Raw genomic sequence first — 18688 nt, 5'->3', positions numbered from 1 at the left:
AATAGACGCCTCCTTGAATTGACGAACCATCACACACAGAATATTGAGGTCAGAATTTTTCCAGGTCATTCCTGGACAAATGGGTCATCTCACACTCTAGTTAAGTATTAACAGATGTTACAAGAGTACAAGGGGCTTGTTAGTGGTTTAAAAAAAGAAAAAAAGGAAGGGGGGAAAAAAAGAGAATAGCGATATCTTTCAATTATCTTTAACACCATTTTCAAGTGAACACAAACAACTCAAAGATGAAATAGCTTCATAACAGTTTAGATAAACATTGAAAACAGGAGCAATGTGACAAGTGGCCGCCATCTTTGTGGAATAAAAAAAATCACATCAAACGCCTCTAGAATCCTCAAGAATAAATACATGGATGAACAAACCACGCACATAACCGATTCTGCTGCTCTTCTTGTGAATAATGTTGCATTTGTGCTATTTCAGTCAAGTTGTTATGGCATTTAAAAAAGTCACGGTAACTTTGACACGTCAACCTCTTGGAAATTCGGGCCCATTGGCGGATATTTTTAATTGAAAGGGTAAACCGAGTGTTCATCCAACCTGTCATTTGCATTTTCTTCAAATAAAGTGTGAATGCATTTGCCATTATTATCATTTGCCAGTCAGTGATTGTGGGGATTGTCACGTACGTGGTTAGGGCGAGGGCGAGTAACGCAAGGCAAGAACATGGTGGACCCAATTGCAGGGAAGCAGGGAGACAAGGCAGGAGTGCGGGAGTCTCAAAATAATAATATTTCCTCTTCAAAAAGGGAAAACTGAACAAAGTCCCACAACAGATACCAATCAAATCAAAGTAACAAAGAAACACTCGAATATCTAAAACTGGAAACAAACTAGGACCTGTGAGTAAGACGTGGAATAGAAAGGGAAAAGGACACCTGACAATGACATACCGCAATGATAAAGACAACTGGCGACTATGACGTGGCAAAGACCTGTGACAACGACAATGAACCGACAAGAACTGAAAGAAACCAGGGAACTAAATACAAACAGATAGACGAGACAACGAGGAACACCTGGACGAGACACGAGCGGCTGGAGGGAGCTGATTGGTCGGCACAAAGTAGACGAGAACAGGTGGACACAACAACGTAATGAGCACACGACAAACATGGAACAAAACTAAACACAACCCAAACCAAAACACAGACCATGACAGGGATGCGATCACATGCAAGAGTTAGCCATATCCCATATCCCATATCAAATATAGCAGGCCAAGATGTTGGGAGCCTGAGGTCAAATGAAGTACTCTCGTGCCTTGGCCCTGTATTCGGAATTCCAACCTTTAGTTCTGGCGTGATTGAAGCACCACTGGGTCAAATTCATTCAGGTGGAGAAGGTCTCCTATGCACTTTGCGGGGTCATCTGAGATGACGTTGTCGTCGCATATGTTTATGACCACCGAGGGCAGTGTGACGGACAAGTGGGTACGGTCGACACAGACTGTTGACGAACTGACCTTTGCGACTGTGTACATGATGACGAGCGGATCTGATTTGACTCTGATTTGTGGACGTAACCTGATTTCTCAGGACGCCCAGGAGGATGCAGCGTGACAGTGTTGCTGTATTGCAGGTTGTTGGAGTGCTGACTTAACGCCGATTCTCATGTGATTCTTGGTCTATTGACATTGACACATTTGTGAAACATGTTAACAATGAATTATCAGTGGTAACGTGATTTATTTATTTATGGGAATAATATCAATGTTTGGTGACCATTGCCGACTTGTCCCTTCTCTGGAGTATGTATGCAGGATTTATGTAGTCCACCCCCTTGGCAGGAGCATTTTTTGCAGAGCTGTGATTCATTTATTAAAGGACTCGTTTGTAGGACTTGTCAGCTGGGCCTCTGCGACGGCGAAGACGACCGGTTTAAATGTGGATGGTGTTTTGTAGTCCTGTTGTTGTGTATTTGCTGGGCGAGTCGCCTCTAGGAACTTTGCTGTACTGACTCCCACCAGTAACGTCCATTGTCGGGTGGACCAGGGACGGCTGTCGACGAAGTGCGCCCCGGGTAGATTGGACACATTGATTCGTTATGTATCCCAAAGGGAGGTTAGTATTCCAACTCCGAACTTTGATTCAACACGATATTGTTGTTGGAGTTTTCTGGTTTGAGCAGGTTCATGACAGGAAGTCAGAGGGAGGAGAGAAGCGGTCTCCATGAGAGAAGTGTGACAGAAAATGGACGGATGGATGGATGGATGGATGGATGGATAGATGGATGTCAGCCATTTGGAGAAGGGTTCCCTGAGTAGCAAACGAAATGAAAAGGTCGCGGAGCTATGTTGAGAAATATGCTATGCTAAATATGCTATATGCTTTCTTTGTGGGTTGTACTCAGGTCGAGGAGGCCATTCCAACGAGGCTCGGCATTTTGACAGACTGTCATTCTTAGAAGATCTTAGCACATTGCTAAAAACAGCTAGCGGTCATGAAGTGTTGAGTTTAGGCATGCGCATGTATGTCACAAAGAAAATTACTTATTAACTGGTGGACCTCGGGGCTAATGTAGCATTTGTGCTGGCTAAGTTACGGAGTTTTAGAACACTTCTCCAGCAATGTGTTGTAATGGAGTAATTACAACTAAGGTTGGGGAATCGATTCATCGATATATAATTTTTGGGGGGTCACCTTGATTTAAAAAAAAAAAAAAAGAGCTTCGACTTCTGGTAGCCTGCTGACGTGCACTCTTCTTCACTAACGACATGGCAGCGAACAGAGAGGAGCAAGTTTACTCAAGAAGAACCGTTTTGTTTAGAATTGGTTTGGGTTTGCAGAGTCAGACAACAAACAGCAACAAACAGCCTGCTGCAAAAGGATGTTTAAAGACTGTTGAAACCAAAGCGAGTAGCACGGAAGGGAAAACTCCCAGTCAGAAATAGACAACATGAGCGGGATTATGTCGCATCGTTTTGCGTATGACGAGAAAGGAACGCGGCAGGACATCGTGAACATCGTCAAAGACACGGTGCCCGTTTCCCCCTTGCAAAAGCAGTCATTTATCCACACGCTGATCCACTTCGATGGCGGTCGCAGCTCTCGTGATGCACCACATCCAATCGGTTAACATATTCCGCCTTTTTGTTGACTTTGTCTTGATTAGATTTAGTTTTTGTTTCATGTTTTTTGTTTATGTTTGGTCAACGTTCATGTGTCGCTTTCATTTCCACCTGTTCTCGTCAGCCCTGTCCCTTGTATCGACCGATCTGTTCCCTCCAGCCACTCGCGTCTTGTCCAGGTGTGCCTTGTTGTCTCGTCAGTTTGCTTTTATTTCGGTCCCTCCTTCCTTTCTTTCAGTCTGCGTTGGTGCATTGTCGTTATGTCCCGCGGTTCCTTAGTCCCGTCTCGGTTCTTAGCGATGAGAGTTTTGTTTCCATGTGTTTCTTTATTACTTTTAGGTATGTTAATTTAGTGTGTAGTGTTCCATGTTCCTCGTTTGCCTTTGTTGTTTTTGAAAAGAAATACCTTTTCGAGACACCTGCACTACTACTTTGCCTCCCTGTTTAAGAAAAAGAGTCAGTATCACTAGTAGTTATAATGGGTGCGCATGCAAGTAGCTTTTCTTCCCCAAGTGGCAGCAGCAAGTATTGGCATGTCATGCACGTTAAAGCATTTTTACTCCAGTTCCATTTTGCCTCATCTGCGTCAAAACTCAAGAAAACAACACATTAATTCCACACAAAGGACACAATTCTTAATCATTTCTTCGCCCAACTCTGATTGCCGTCGCACCAGTACTACTAGTGAAAAGCACAGTAACTTGAAACTATCTTGATGAATCGGAGGCCAACTTTACAGATGCGTGCGTCTTCTGCTGTCGCCCCTCCTTCCTGTTTGCCCTCCACATACATTCTTCGGCCGGCACAAGGCAGCCACTTGCCACCATTGCACCTGTCACAGCCAGCAAAACACAGCGTAGCCTGACGCACACCAGCCCGCTCCATACAGCATTTGTACGCTCAGCATCATTCAACAGATTGTTATTTTGTATTTCTTGCTTCCTTACTTAACCTGGCACCAGAAAAGTGCACTTCAAATGAACGATGCTCGTTTCAAGAAATTTCCAAAGACATTTAGCGGAATGCAGAGAAAGCACAAAATACATCTTACCGAAGAATGTCTTTTTAAGAAATCGGTCGACATTGAACTAACCCGAGCAATAATATCACAAGCCCCCAAGCGGTTTCTGGGTTACCTTTTCCCACACAGAGACGGTGCGAGACTGAAAGGCGAGTTCCCTCATCTCCGGACAAGAACAACGGGCGGGTCTTGAGAGGTTTGTCCTGGCGGGAGTCGACGTGGCCACATTGAGACGAAGCTCACAGACCGCACTAACGGCGTGCAACCCGATGCCCGAGACCCGATGCCCAGTCCACGACGCTACCCGAGCCTGCCGATTCAATTACGGCACGCCAAGCGGCGCTCTCCCAATAATGCACAATGAAAGACTGGAGCTGATATGCAGCGTCGGAAAGTCAATTCGTATGAACCCTATGAACAGAAAAAAAACATGTTCAAGTTGTTCCTCACACGTCCGTGCTGGGGCCCTAATCATCTTCTTAGGCCTACCTTCCACTGAACGGTTGGCAACTAGAGTCCAGGGTGTACACAGCCACTCGCCCAAAGTCAGCTGGGCTAGGCACCAGCCCACCTGCAAACCATCATGAAGTGTCTCTGGAAACAATGCAATTACTATTTTTTTTTTTTTCACAGTAAAATATTGTAAGGAAAAGAAAAACCCGAAAAGGGGTATGTTGTTGTTGTCCAGTGATTTAGTTAGCGCTGGCACATTCCGGACGTTGATAGAGAGGGGATTCTGAGGTGGCACTAATTTCACTGGCTTAAAATAGCTGCGCTTATTTAAAAATAGTGAAGAGGAGAGATGCGATCTAAGCAAATGACCCAGAAAGAAAAGCTTCCCCTGGTGAACGGCATAAAAAATAATCTCAGCAGCGAGACTCAGCCCACATCTCACATTTGAAAAGGGGCAAATCACGAGAGGGTTGAGTGAAAAGGTAACAACGAGCTCAGAAGGAGAAAAAAAAAAGAGATAGCACTGAAGAAAACGTGAACAGAAAGCAACGTTTCGAGCAAGTGAATTGGGAACGTGCTGGATGCGTGAGCGGTGAGCTCATCGCTCGGCTCCTCTGTCGCCGTGATGAGAATCGCCGTCAGCCGCCGACGGCCAGCGCGCAAACAAATGCAGGTTACGACGCTGAGCGCAAAGACAAAGCTTTGAAAACAAAGCTGGTGACTCGATCAAATCATTATGTAAATGGGCAAAACTATAGATTTGAAGGGAGGGGGCCACATGACATACAAAATACACCAAAAAACTGCAGCGCTAGAGAAAGATGCTGATTTGTGTGAATACATGCGTGTGTGTGTGTGTGATTTTAGCTTTACTATTGAAGTCAATCATTTCCAAAATTAAGACTGTGCATAGTTGTCGTTGTCGTGAAGAAAACTGGCAAGCTCTGAGTCTACAATCAACATTGTTTTGTTGCCATCAAAAGTGCGTGTTCCCGTTACTATAATTAGAATGAAGAGGGTCTCGGTGGTTTATTGATCGAATCGAAGGGCACTGTTGGGCCTCAGTGGATGAATTGCTGTACTCCAGGCCATTTTATTTAAAAGATTATGTTTGTGGTAGCGGACGGTGCATCTCAGGACATCAGATAGAGACAGTCTATTTTATTCCGATACTACACACAGTACTCTACTGTACACGTACGATTACAGCGGATCCTGGCAATGCATTCCGGGACACAGACAATTATGAAAATAACAATCTGTCAAACCGTCGCCATAATAAAACGTTTTTTTTAACAAGACACACACATTTTAACTTGCATTTTAACAACGTGACCAATCATACAAGAGTAAAAGGAGTTAAAAAACACGAAGTACACGGAGGTCACCAGTGACTGCGATTCTGGGGGACTTTTGTGGCCTATTTTCCCCTAAAATATTGGTCGAATTTTGAATTGCGCGAATGAAGGAGTGTTGCGTTTTAGCGTGTCCATTGTACAGTATGTACATTTGGTAACCATCTCTTTAAACTGCTCCTACCTCGATACCACTGTCGTGACATTGACCGTAATATATCAACTACTTTGTGCAGTGTAATGACTTTAAGGCCTTGCTAGGTCAGAAGGACACTTGCATTATGTCAATAAACACAAGCACGGAATAATGCTCTTATTTGTTAATGAAGTAACGTCATTTCAATGATTTTGTCACTTTATCTCCATCAGGGGATGAGTGCGCAGACACCCAAATTGTATATACAGGCGATCCGATTCGTCTAGGAGAGCATGAATCGATATTTATGCACTGACTGAGTCTATAAATACCAACACCCAGTCCGAAAATCAATGTATGCCTGCTACTATATATATAGATATAGATATAGATATATAGATATATAGATATACACACACACACACACACACAATCAAATAAGTCAATACATTGAAAGTACCGGCTGGCCTGACCCTCCGTTAGTCGGACTAATTTAACTGAAACACACTCTGTCTGCATCAGAGTGTTAAAAACAATGAGAGCTCATCCGACATAAATGGATTAGAGAAGCGGATTTTCAGGGTCTGGCTGCGTGTGGACTGGAGGCACGTGCATTATAGATGAGGCAGTGGAGAAGGGGAGTGTTCAGCCAAGCACTATCAGTTACCAGAAGACCAATCTAAATCCCCTCCCCATCATTTTTGATCAACCTACAGCACGTTTCAGAGCAACAAGTTCGGCCTTCCCTCCGCCGCAAACTTGGACGAAATGGAATACATTGTAATATGGACAAGGAAGGAACCGTCATCGTGAATCTCCTAACGCCATAAGATTTTGTCACGTTGCTAACAGGCTTATGAAAGTCAGATGAACGTGTTACGATCTTGTTAAAACCGGTTACATTATTAAAAGGGCACGTTCATTGTGCGACGCAGCAAAGAGAGCCTGTAGCGGATGGAAATGTTAAGAAGCTCAGTGCGGTGGCTGCAGATTGCCAAACTTGGCGAAGATTTTGTCCCATTGTAACAAGCATGCACTCAAGCGGGTCAAAAGATGGGATTCCGCAATCCTGGGGTCAACCCATCAAGCAACTGAACCTGACGTACCTCCCCGCTGATCAATCTAATCTGACAGCTACTAGTTTTTATGTCGTGCCGTTGAGTCAAGCGTAATATTATACTGTACGTTCCAGACCAGGGGTGTCCAAACTTTTGCTCCGAGGGCCGCATTCAGATAAATGGGTGGATGCGAGGGCCACTTCGGAATTCTTTGGCTTTCATTTAGAAAACACGCTAAAACCGATCCACAGCGAATAGGAAAAGTCGAAAGGACTCTTTAAATCCCCACATTGTGCGATCTAAAAAAAAGAAAAGAAAAAGAAACAGTGAAACCAGCCAGGCTTTTGTGATTAGTACTCTTACTCTTGTAACTAAATTGAATCTCCACTTGAATCTACTTTCTTTGCTTTTATCACACAAAGCTGCTAATTGCAACTTTAGCTCTCACGTCAAGGCTGAGACTTCCACGTGAAGTTGCTCGTCAGGATGAGTTCCACTTCTGTGCTTAGTTGTTCTGACCTCTGATTGCATCATGTCAAAGTTTGACAAAAGAGGCAGTCTCAGCCTTATTGTAAGCTACTCGGGAGCTTCAGCCCGCTCGGTCCCAGAGGGAGGGTTTTCTTGTGCCCTTGAGCGGAACATTGTTCATGCTTTTAATTCCCTGCCACTCCTCTCTGAGATTTCTAGTTGGCCTTGTTTTTTTTTGTTTTTTTATAGCTAAACGTGTCACGCTGCATTGGACTTTTCATCCGTCTCGGAAGGTCCCTTCAAGGTGTTTTGCTCGGATTCCATCATTATCGTCATTTTTCTCCCAAACTTCCCAATTTTGGTGGACACTCACAGCTTATCATTGTGAATGTTTTTGTGTGCTTTTGTTGGATGCACACTGGAATCTCTTGAGGTCAACCGCAATCCATCACGGGACGCCGCTCGGCCTCTGATTCAACATAGGAGATAATGGGAATTACCTTTAAAAAATGACAAAGAATCACTTTAAAATCTTTGAACTGCCAATCTCATAAAACTTTATCAACTGTAAAGTAATTTTAAAGTAATATTTTAACATTCTTAATCACACAAGTTGGTCACACATGTTTAAGAAGTCAAGAAGTGTCAAATTAAAACAGAACCAATAGAAGATTCCTCACGTGAATGATAAAGGTGCAATGTGAAAGTGATTGAGCCACAGAGCTGCCTCATCTGCACTTATGTTTTTTAACATTTATTGTCACATCAGAATAAAAAGCAAAAACCACTCCTGAGCAAAAAGAACATAAAGGCTTGTCTTGCTTTTGCAAAAATAAATAAGTAATACAAAATAACATATGACTGACTTCCAAGACTTTTGGGAGCGTATTCTAGATGAAAGTTTAACTTTTTGGAAGGTGTGTCTCCCGCTACATCTGCCGCCAATGTAACACAGCAGTTCAGAAAAAGAACTTCATACGAACAGTCAAATATGGCGGTTGTAGTGTAACGGTCTGGGGCCGCTTACTCCTTCAGGACCTGGACGACTTGCTGTGACTGGAACCATGAATTGTGCTCTTTACCAGAAGAATGTCAGTGTTGCTGAGTTAAACAATTGTGCAAGGAAAAGTGGGCCAAAATATCTCAGCAGAGATGTGAAAGACTCACTGGCAGTTCTCGAAAACATTTGACTTCAGTTGTTGCTGCTGAGCGTGGCCCGACCAGTTATTAGATTTAGGGGCCATTCTTTTTTCACACAGGGCCAGGTAGCTTTGAAGATGTACTTTTCCTGAATGACTAAAATCACCATTTAAAAACTGCATGGTTTACTTGGGTTATCTTTTTCTGATATTTGCCTTTGCTTGATGATTAAACAAACAGTGAGGAAACAATGCACAGCAAAACATATTTGAGAAGGCGGCAAATCCTTTTTCACGGCACCGTATATTCTTCTTTTCTCCCCTCCTCATGTCACAAATAAGCTGGAACGAGACCAAACTTAAGCACAACAGTTAATGCTTTGATGCTCACTGAAGTGAGTTCAGTTGCTGATGAACTCCAAAAGCAACCCCAAAGTTTTTGTGCAGGTTTAGAGGGACTTTTTTCCTGACAATCTTGGCCAAATTCCAGATTGTACAGCTTTTGAATTCAGACGTGACACTGCATTGAGAGGCAGAATCAATACTAGCACATTGCACAATGACCAGATCACTAAAGGATCGATCGAAGACCTGCAACAGTTAAACAGTCAAAACTCACAACAACAATAGAGTTGCATTGTATCAGACTATCACGCAGCTCCTTTGAGGATTGTGGCCTTCCAACAATTGTTGACAGACGGGATGGAGAAACACTTCAAAGTGGCCAGACAAGTGGTGCAAGCAAGAATGCAGTGTCTTTAACATAACAGGTCTGTGGTTGTATTGTTGGTGATCAACATTCATGTTTCAACAGCACAATTGTTTAAAAACTCCAGGAATGAAATTGAGTCTCGTATCACGTGATTTAGCCTTTGGGAAAATGAGTGTATAGTGTAGTGATAACATTTGAGGGAATGTCACGCCGGCGGTGCTTCTTATACATTCATCAAGTCGAGCGATTACCATGTATGGAAGACTCAGATATGAATTGGATCATAAAAAAAAAAAAAAAAAACATGATAGCTGAGTGAATCGTGTGGGGAGTCCCTGGGTCAGTCAGCAGCATTTAAGCGTCAATAAAGAGGGCGAATTAAATTAGTGGATCGGTGGAGGCCTGTAGCGGGGGCGCACACGGCTTTAATTTCATTACAAGTGATGTAAACATGAGGTTGTGACCCCAGCACGGGAGGACCTCCCACATCGAAAGATTTACAGCAAGAAAATGTGCATGCAAAAACATGGGATAATGGCCCAAATGAGGAAATGGAATTGCCCCATAACATCAGACATATTGCAAGTGTACATTTAATAATCCATTCGTGCATGACGGACGGACACCTGCACAGTGTGGAACATGATCAACAGTGTCAGCTGTTCGTCGTGTAAGCAAACCTCTGTAAAACCGCAGTAAAAAAGAGACATGAGAAATCCTTGTGTGAAATTGTATTCCACATTATGTCTCCGAATATTAATAAACTGGAATAAATTATTAATCTGGGCAATTATGGTGGAGTGCAATGGAATAGATGAGATTAAGTTAACTTAAGTTGTGTTTGTTCAAAAGAACATTAAAGTCCTGACACTGTCTAGACCCTGTTTAGTCTGCGAATGACACATTTTTCCTGTCTGGCTGCTTCATATTTATGATGATCACTAAAATGCGTCTCTGTGTGATGAGTCACACCAGCGTCAAAGCAAGTGTGGTCCAAGTAAACCTGCGGGCTGCACCGACGACCTGCTCGAGCGCATGAATACTTATGAGGGTAGGAGTTAACCAGGGCGGAATTGTTCACATCCCGTTTTAAGTCTTGCCCCTTTGACATCGTGGCTGCTGCAGGGAGACGTTGCAGAGGTCGAGGGCTTAATTGGACACTTCCTCAATGAAAGCGCCAGATGAGAAGAGAAGAGGATATGGTGCCTAGAATAGTCATCACTTGTCACATTATTGCAGTAAGTATTCTCATTATTCTCGTTCTTATTCTTACTACAAAATCAAGATGGAAAAATACTCATGGGCTCTATTTTCGTGATTTGCGCAGAGGCGGGTGAGCGTGTTTACAGTCGACTTCATTCCCCGCCAATCAAAGGGGCTCCTCTCATCCCCTTTAAATATGGCGCAACGACAGTCTCACATGAGGCCGGTGTGGCAACAGACAACCTGGGCGGGTACCCGGATTCAATGCAGAATGAGCCGGTTAGAACCGCTGGCGACCTAAATATGTCCGTGGACCTAAGTATCGTTCGTGTGCCCCCCATAGCTGTGCCAGCCATGTGGACTATTTAAAGAGTTTTCACAATGATGATGATAATGATAATAATAATTATAATGGGTTCAATGAACTTGAGTTCTACAATGATTCAGAAGGTTTGATGCCCACTGTACAAATATTTACAAATGGAATACATCTGACGTCCACCACATACAGCATGTCGGCGGACCTTGCGGATCTGTCTGCCTGTGCCCCGATCAAAATCACCAATATCGCGTTAGACCAGCGGTCTACCTACTGCGCCGTTCTCAGTGGTCGCAGCAGGCGTAAGTTTAGACTGACCTTCTACCACCAAATTGTCGCTGCACCCGGGCGCACGTCTAAGGACACACCTTCGTTGCGCCGAAACTCCCAGCTTGCCGCATTGGCAGACCAGTCTGCGGCAAGCTGGGAGCCTCGCGCTTGCACGAAAATCAGGATATGCGCTTCGCCGCATATGAGCCGTTTACAAAAAGACAGCCCTTTGTGTTCAACAACTCCAGCCTGCCAACTTATCTTCTAAAAGTTTACTGCATCTTGAAAATATTTTCTGCCAGGTTTTGCCGTGAAATTGAAAGAATATTTCTCCGTCGAGTATAATATGTATTTGAAGTATGTGAAAGTATTAATATAGGCTCACACTAGACACAAAGCTTTCTCAGTCATTTCAACTGAGGCGATACCAGGGGTATACGTACAGTATATAGTAGAACAGATGAACTTAATGTACAGGGTGCGGACAGCTGTGTAGGAGGAGACCTTTACAAGGCTGTCTCCATTTTGATGATTGCATCTCCATCATAGAACAACAGGGCTGCAGGCTAATGGTGCTTGCTGAAGAGCTTCATGCTCTGTCAGTTTTTCATTACCGCGTCACTCAGTGCACCAGTACGAAGGACCATGCAATATTGGTAATTACAGACAGTACGGCAGTTTTTCAGGATCCATAACCATCTGTTTTTCCACTTCAGGGAACTAATAACATCACCTCCAACCCATCCACCCCCTCCTCAATTCTGCTGTACTGAGTAGTCCATGTCCCCGCTGACTGAGGAGTGCAAAAAAATGTAATAAATAAATAAGTAAACAAGTATGAAGCACAGCAAGATGAAAAACGGTATCCAAAACGTTCCCAGCAATACCACGGGTGCACGGGGGTAGCTTCTCCAGGACATTACTTCACTGAGAAAGTCTTGAAAGACCAATATTTTTGTGTGTTAAAACTGTTAATATCATTCCATGCATTTCGTTTGAACCATGTCATCACCATTTTTCAGTCCGAGAACAAACTGTGCAGCTTGGCCTCGGCTATTGAACAAGACAAGAAGCAACTATGCAGCCATGATCACAGATCACAGCATTTCTCGTCAACCAATCAGGTTGCTCAGAGCACCGAATCAGATTACACTGAGGTTATGCCCAAGAAACATACATATTCCATCCATCGGTTTTCAATAGTGCTATATATGACTTTGGGCAAGAGCTGGCGCACCCTGGATTGGTTACCAGCCAATCGCAGGGCACACATAGATAACCAGGCAGACCACGGCGCCGTGCTGTGCTGCTTAAACATTGATTTTGTCACACTCTGCCATTTCTGCCATGACAGAATCTGTCAGCCAATCGCATTCTTCTAGCCACAGTGACACGCCACTATTTTAACCCCGTGAATCCACTCTGCTTTCCGTCCAAGATCGGGAGCTCTCCCAGATCAAGTTTGTGTGACTTTCCCTGTTCCTGATCTCTGTGAACCGTGGATTAAGTGAAATCTTTAACATTTGCTGAGCTGCTATCTGTGGATTACGGAACACTGCATCACTTTGGCCCAAGACAAATTTCCTATCTTCCAAGTCTGACCCTCTTGTTGTGAAGTGAACTGTTCGGTATCCTGGCTTCGATTTGACCTGTTCCAGTTAGCAGTTCTTAAATAGTTTTTATGAATATACTTTCCGACTTTTCCGGTGGCTCCGTGTTTTGCACTTCTTCACCACATCCGTGTCAGCTTTTGATATTAAACTGCAAGGCAAAGATGTAGCAGTGAAGCTCAAAGTACTTACTAAGCATCCACACTTCAGCCATCAAGTTGCCTGTTCCTTCGATGGCAATATACTGTACGTGAAGAGAATAAAGCAAATGCCTGTCGTGAAGTGGGTTAGTTCATAGTGGTGTTTTTAAATCATTTCATGGCTTATGATTCACATTTGAAAGAGATGCAGATGAGCCCTGACGAAATGTTGACAAGCTAATCATCAACTAGTTATATAACAAGCAGGTGGGGAATTTATAAATAAACCTCATTTTTGCCACCCGTCACAGTGAGTGGTGCTAATATCACAGCCATACATGAAGAAACACAGGATGGCTACACTGCAAAAGGTTTCAAACATGGAGCTTTGACACTTGTCAAAGTCTTGCAGAAAATGTGTTCTGCCCCACTTGCACACTGACTGAGGAGTATCTGCAACATTTGCACCATCGACATTGTCCCAGATTATCGCGCTACTAGTCACTTGAAACCGCATCCACTCCTTGACGTCTCGGCACCCTTTGCACAATGGGCATTGCACCGGACTATTGGGAGATTAGTCATTCCAACTGCTCTAAGTGCTAGAGGACTCTGCATCTTTTTGCACAATTGTAAAAAAAAAAAAAAAAAAAACAATTGTACCGGCATTACCGGATAACTAGCAGGCCTTTATTGCTCAGTGACTGTTTTTCTCAATGTCTTCATGTCACAAAAGTGTTCTCTGTCAATTGACTGTCTGTTGTCGTACGAGAGCGGTTCCAATTACCGGAGACAAATTCCTTGTGTGTTTTTTGGACATACTTGGTAAATAAAGATTCTGATTCCCGAAGGCTTCATTGGGCTGAGAACCAAATTTAAAACAGGTTAAAATACACAAGTATAATAACAATAGAGGTGTCATCGTCAGTGTTAATGTCTCTGCCACACACACAGAATTGGGAAGGAAAAAAATGCACACATACCCACAAACAGTTGTGTTTCCATCATTTCAGAGGACAATCATTCCTATGAGCATACCTTAAACCTCACGTGATGACAGTAGTTCCATGATGGCAACACTTATTTTGTCCCAGCAATGAAACCGTGCAAACATCATCACGGCATGAGAAGGACTACAAACGCACACGCACGCGCATACGCACGCGCCGCTTTGCAAGTGTCACAACGGGGTCCGATCGATTCTGCTCATTCATATTGAAGCACAGACGGCGAGGAAACCCAAGAGAATTTCCAAGCAGTCCGAAGAAAGCCTGACGAGGACAAGGAGGTGTTGTTGCTGCAAAGCTCTTTAGCCTCCATTACAGTCCAACAACATGGGCGCTGGTGACCCCAAAATAAATAAAATTACCTCTCTGGTACAAATTTTACATTTGGGCAAGAAGAACATAGAGATTACTGTCAAAAGACATAAGGATCACTGTCAGTCAATGTTTCCATCATATGTCAAGAATGGATCCTTGGTCATATAGTCCTCACCATGTGTTCTTTGAGCTCCTAAGCAATTCACTTAAATGATTTTGTTTGGGGGGGGGGGGGGGGGCACAGTTTTGTTTTGTTTTTTAAATAGCATTCATATCTGGATTTTCTGAGGCTAACGCAGGAGCATTTTCCCTTCAATCTCGACATATCGAGCCAAATTCATTCCAACCACCAGATTCAAGCTAAGATCATTTATAACAAACCCAGGCAGGAAGGTAATTAATTGTACATGTAAGTCAACGCGTAAAAAAGGATGGGAAAAAAAAACTTAATGTACACAAACAAGCTTGAAGCCTGACTGTGCAGGGAGCATTATGTGGTAACGGCTGCAAATGTACATGCAACAAAAACATAAATGCAACACACATATTCCTTGCATACAGACTAAATGTAAATAGGCTAATTGAGTAGATAAATGTGTTTATATTATTCAGTTAACCTCCCTGCATTTCAGAGAGCTGTTTTATCGTGACCATTTCTGTGTAATAATAAGTCTTGCCACTTTGACATCATGTCAAAAGTGAAGCAAAAAAAAAAAAATAATAAAGTGTTCCATTTCTCTTTGTAGAAGCATCGACAAGCTTTGATTAAGGTGAGCTCACCAGTAACTTGTGTTTTCGCCTGCGGCTGCTCGGGATGTCCGGGTCGAGGCTCGCGGCTGCGCCGCTGTTCCCGACGAGACAAAGGTTGTCCAAACGCTGCACACTGGGGAGCTGCAGTGGCACCACCTCGTTTCTTAGCTGGACCAGGGGCGGGGAAAGGAGACACATTGGAAAATGAAAACAAACCAATTGTGCATTTGTATTTTCTCAAGAAATACAAATATAGATTCAATTATCGCTGACAATCTACGTTATAATATTGCACAGTATCTATTGCCAACAAAAGGTTTGTTCTTGAATTGAAAAACAGTTCAAGTGTCCAAGTTCACTGCTGCTGCAACATACCAACTGAGAAAGTTCGGTTTGCGCTCAAATTTCGATGAAGTGTTTGCTAGTGGACAAGAGGACAAATACACTGAACAGCCACACTCAAGCAAACAACCCTTCACTGATGTTTACAAGTTCTGCCTGGAAAGAGTGAAAAGCGTCGACTGAACACAGTTTCAAGTCAACTATTACAACCGCAAACAAATCATTCAAAAGGACGACTTAACACACAGTCTGGAAGACACAGCCACATTTTTGGATGCTTGTTATCTGCGCACGTTCTAAGACTAGTTAATTGGGATAACGGATGGCTACGTTGTTTGAGTCCAATTCGGCTTCACGGAGCAGTTTTCTCTTGATTTTTAATCATATAAAAAAAGAAAAACATTGGATTTGGCTGCTTCAATGAAAGGAAAATACAAATTGAATCATCATACAATCGACACCGGAACATTCTAATCCCATATTGTACCAGTGATGCAGAAATTCTGATGTAACATGTATTATTAACATGTCAGTATAATAATCATGCAACATGTTCATTATTCATAGCGGCAGTGAGGTGGACCCAGACGCAGCTTTTGTGCTATAGTGGCAGAGCCGTAACGCGACTCCAGCGTGACGGGCCAACGTCTTGTCGTAGCAAACGCGGAACGTGTCGGGCCACGCGCAAAACACAAGATCAGTATGTGCGCCCGGGTGGGCACTTAAGTCTGAGCTTCCCGTCCATTCCAGCCGCCGTGCTGGTGTCGCTTCGGTCTCTTTCCTGGCACGGAGGCCACGGCCCCAAAATAACCTTTTGGGTCCGTGCCATCCATTAGTAATGACTATCAATGCAATGCTGCCGCATGTGCCCGCCACTTATGGGAACGAGCGAAGCAATTTTGAGATGTATGTCCCCAGCTGCACGTGTCCAGCTCAGGGCCAATGGGCAATTAGTGTTTGTTTCCTGACGAAATACATGTATATCAAAGGAATTAGTGAAAAGCAAATCATATTTGAATAAGCGCATAGTACATGTTTGCTAGCCTTATACCAGAACTTTCAAATGGGGCTAAACGCTGCTAGTGCCTTTCCCATTACAAAGAGCGAAGAGATGGTGAATTGAACCTGATCGAAGTTGACTGCTCATGGATGAGTGGAAAGAGGTTTTCGCATGGAAGCACCAAAAAAGCGACGACAACAGCGGACTTTCAAAGTGCACGGGCCCGCTCTGTTCAATTTTAGAAGGCGACTGCAACGTTGTCTGCGCTGAGCTTCACTTTGGATTTGAAGATTTCAATGACGCGTCTGGCACGGGCCGACTCGAACATTCACACTCGATCCAAACCGAGATCACTTTGTGCTTTTCGCCATTTCTAATTTGCATCTTGCTAATTATTGCACCCTTCAGATATTTGACGATGGGCTGCATCATTACTTGCCATTGTATGACATTATTATACATTGTGATATAGAGTACAGTATTTCCTCGTTTTTCGCTGGGGTTAGGTTACGGGCCAGCACCGCAATAGGTGAAATCCGCGTAGTGACCATTCTTTTTTTTTTTTTTTAGTTATACATATTTTAAAGCTGTATGAACCTCCCCAGACTCTTATTAATAGTGTCCACACTCCTATTCATCTCTACCATACTCTTACAAACACGATGTATATTCTTGAACACCTTTACAACTCTTAAACATACAGTAATGCACAGTTGTACTCTACGTACATTTTCTTCTATGTCATATGTTTTCATGAGTTTTTTTCTCCCTTTTTATTTGTTTACAGTTGTGACGTTTTAGGCTACCAAGCATGTATTTCAACACAAAAAAATATATATATATTACAGCATATACTCAAAATCCGAATATGAAAAAAATTTGCAATGCACCGAATCCGCAAGAGGTGAACCGCAATGTCGCGAGGGAACACCGTACACTATTTCGCAGAGGTGTGCACTCGCGTCACATGACCGTTGGTGCACTTGACTCTCAACCTGGCGGCTGCTGGTCGCCTGATTTCAAACCACAAGCAGCACTGCGCCGCATAAGTGACTTGCTACTTTGATAAACCGACTCTATTTTCAACCGTATATGCAAGCCATTGCTTTATTGAACGAATACATGTCAACATGATATTGGAGAGCTGAATGATTATTCATTAAGTTGACGTGTCCTACACCATTATTGCTTCAGGTGAAGCGATTTCTTATGATCTTTTAACAGTTCACACACTGTTGGCCACACTACGGTAGAGGAATGGAGCAAGAGGTCATTCTGTTCTGATGGTTTCATTATAAAACAAAACAACATAAATCAACCATAAATGTGACTGTGTGTGAATCGGGGGCATAGATTCCAAGCACCGCAGTGAACATACACAGAAACGACAACGATATTGAATGTAACAATAAGCACGTGTGCTTGTTGTCCTTAGCATTAGCAGCTAGCTTTGAGCGCGATCGCGCAAATAGTTACACGGCAGGTCGGCCTCTCCTCAAGAATCAGTCTTGTTCTGTATTTCTTTTTTTATTCACTTTAATTTACCGATCAATCAGCACAAAGCTAGCATCGATTCAACATGAAACTACATTGTTCTTCGTGTTCTTTCCTTCTCCTCTTTTTGACGTAATATTTTACATAGAGTCCCCTGGTGTTCTGACTGAGATACTACAGTTGGATAAAATTGTGCCTTTAAACCAAGATGAGAAACTTGTGTTCCTCTTTTTTTAAATTCATGTTTGTGATACTCACAAGAAATGCCAAGTTTAAACTGAAATCTATTCATATTTGTGTTTTAAATTGCCTCACTTGAAATGTTTGGAGATAAGAAAATGCGGTTTCTTGCTATATTCACGCTGTGAATTGAAGAAAACTACTGTTGTTTATATAAGAGGAAACCAACTGGTCGTTGATTATTAAGTGAATGTCCCATTTCCTCTTGTGTGCTCATAATTGCTCTTTAACCAAGCCAAAAATACATGTTATTGTTGTACTTGGGCAGCACGGTGTGCGACTGGTTAGAGCGTCTGCCTCACAGTTCTGAGGACCGGGGTTCAATCCCCGCGGGGCCCCGCCTGTGTTGAGTATGCATGTTCTCCCCGTGCCTGCGTGGCTTTTCTCCGGGCGCTCCGGTTTCCTTCAACATCCCAAAAACATGCATGAGAGGTTAATTGAAGACACCGTAGGTGTGAATGTGAGTGCCGATGGATGTTTGCTTGTATGTGCCCTGCGATTGGCTGGCAACCAGTTCAGGGTGTACCCCGCCTCCCGCCCGATGATAGCTGGGATAGGCTCCGGC

General features: G+C 43.3%; 1 protein-coding gene across 1 annotated transcript in view; it reads right to left on the bottom strand.

Moving 5' to 3' along the window:
* rimbp2b (RIMS binding protein 2b) overlaps positions 1-18688 on the bottom strand; it is an 88028-nt gene that overhangs the window by 57044 nt on the left and 12296 nt on the right. The window contains 1 exon segment of the mRNA XM_061671361.1: positions 15078-15215. Coding sequence (XP_061527345.1) covers positions 15078-15215 — 138 coding nt within the window.

Source organism: Phycodurus eques, chromosome 3 (genome assembly GCF_024500275.1).
Source record: "Phycodurus eques isolate BA_2022a chromosome 3, UOR_Pequ_1.1, whole genome shotgun sequence".
NCBI lineage: Eukaryota > Metazoa > Chordata > Actinopteri > Syngnathiformes > Syngnathidae > Phycodurus > Phycodurus eques.
The sequence above is the reverse complement of the archived record's forward strand: the minus strand, read 5'-3'. Positions and strand labels throughout refer to the sequence as shown.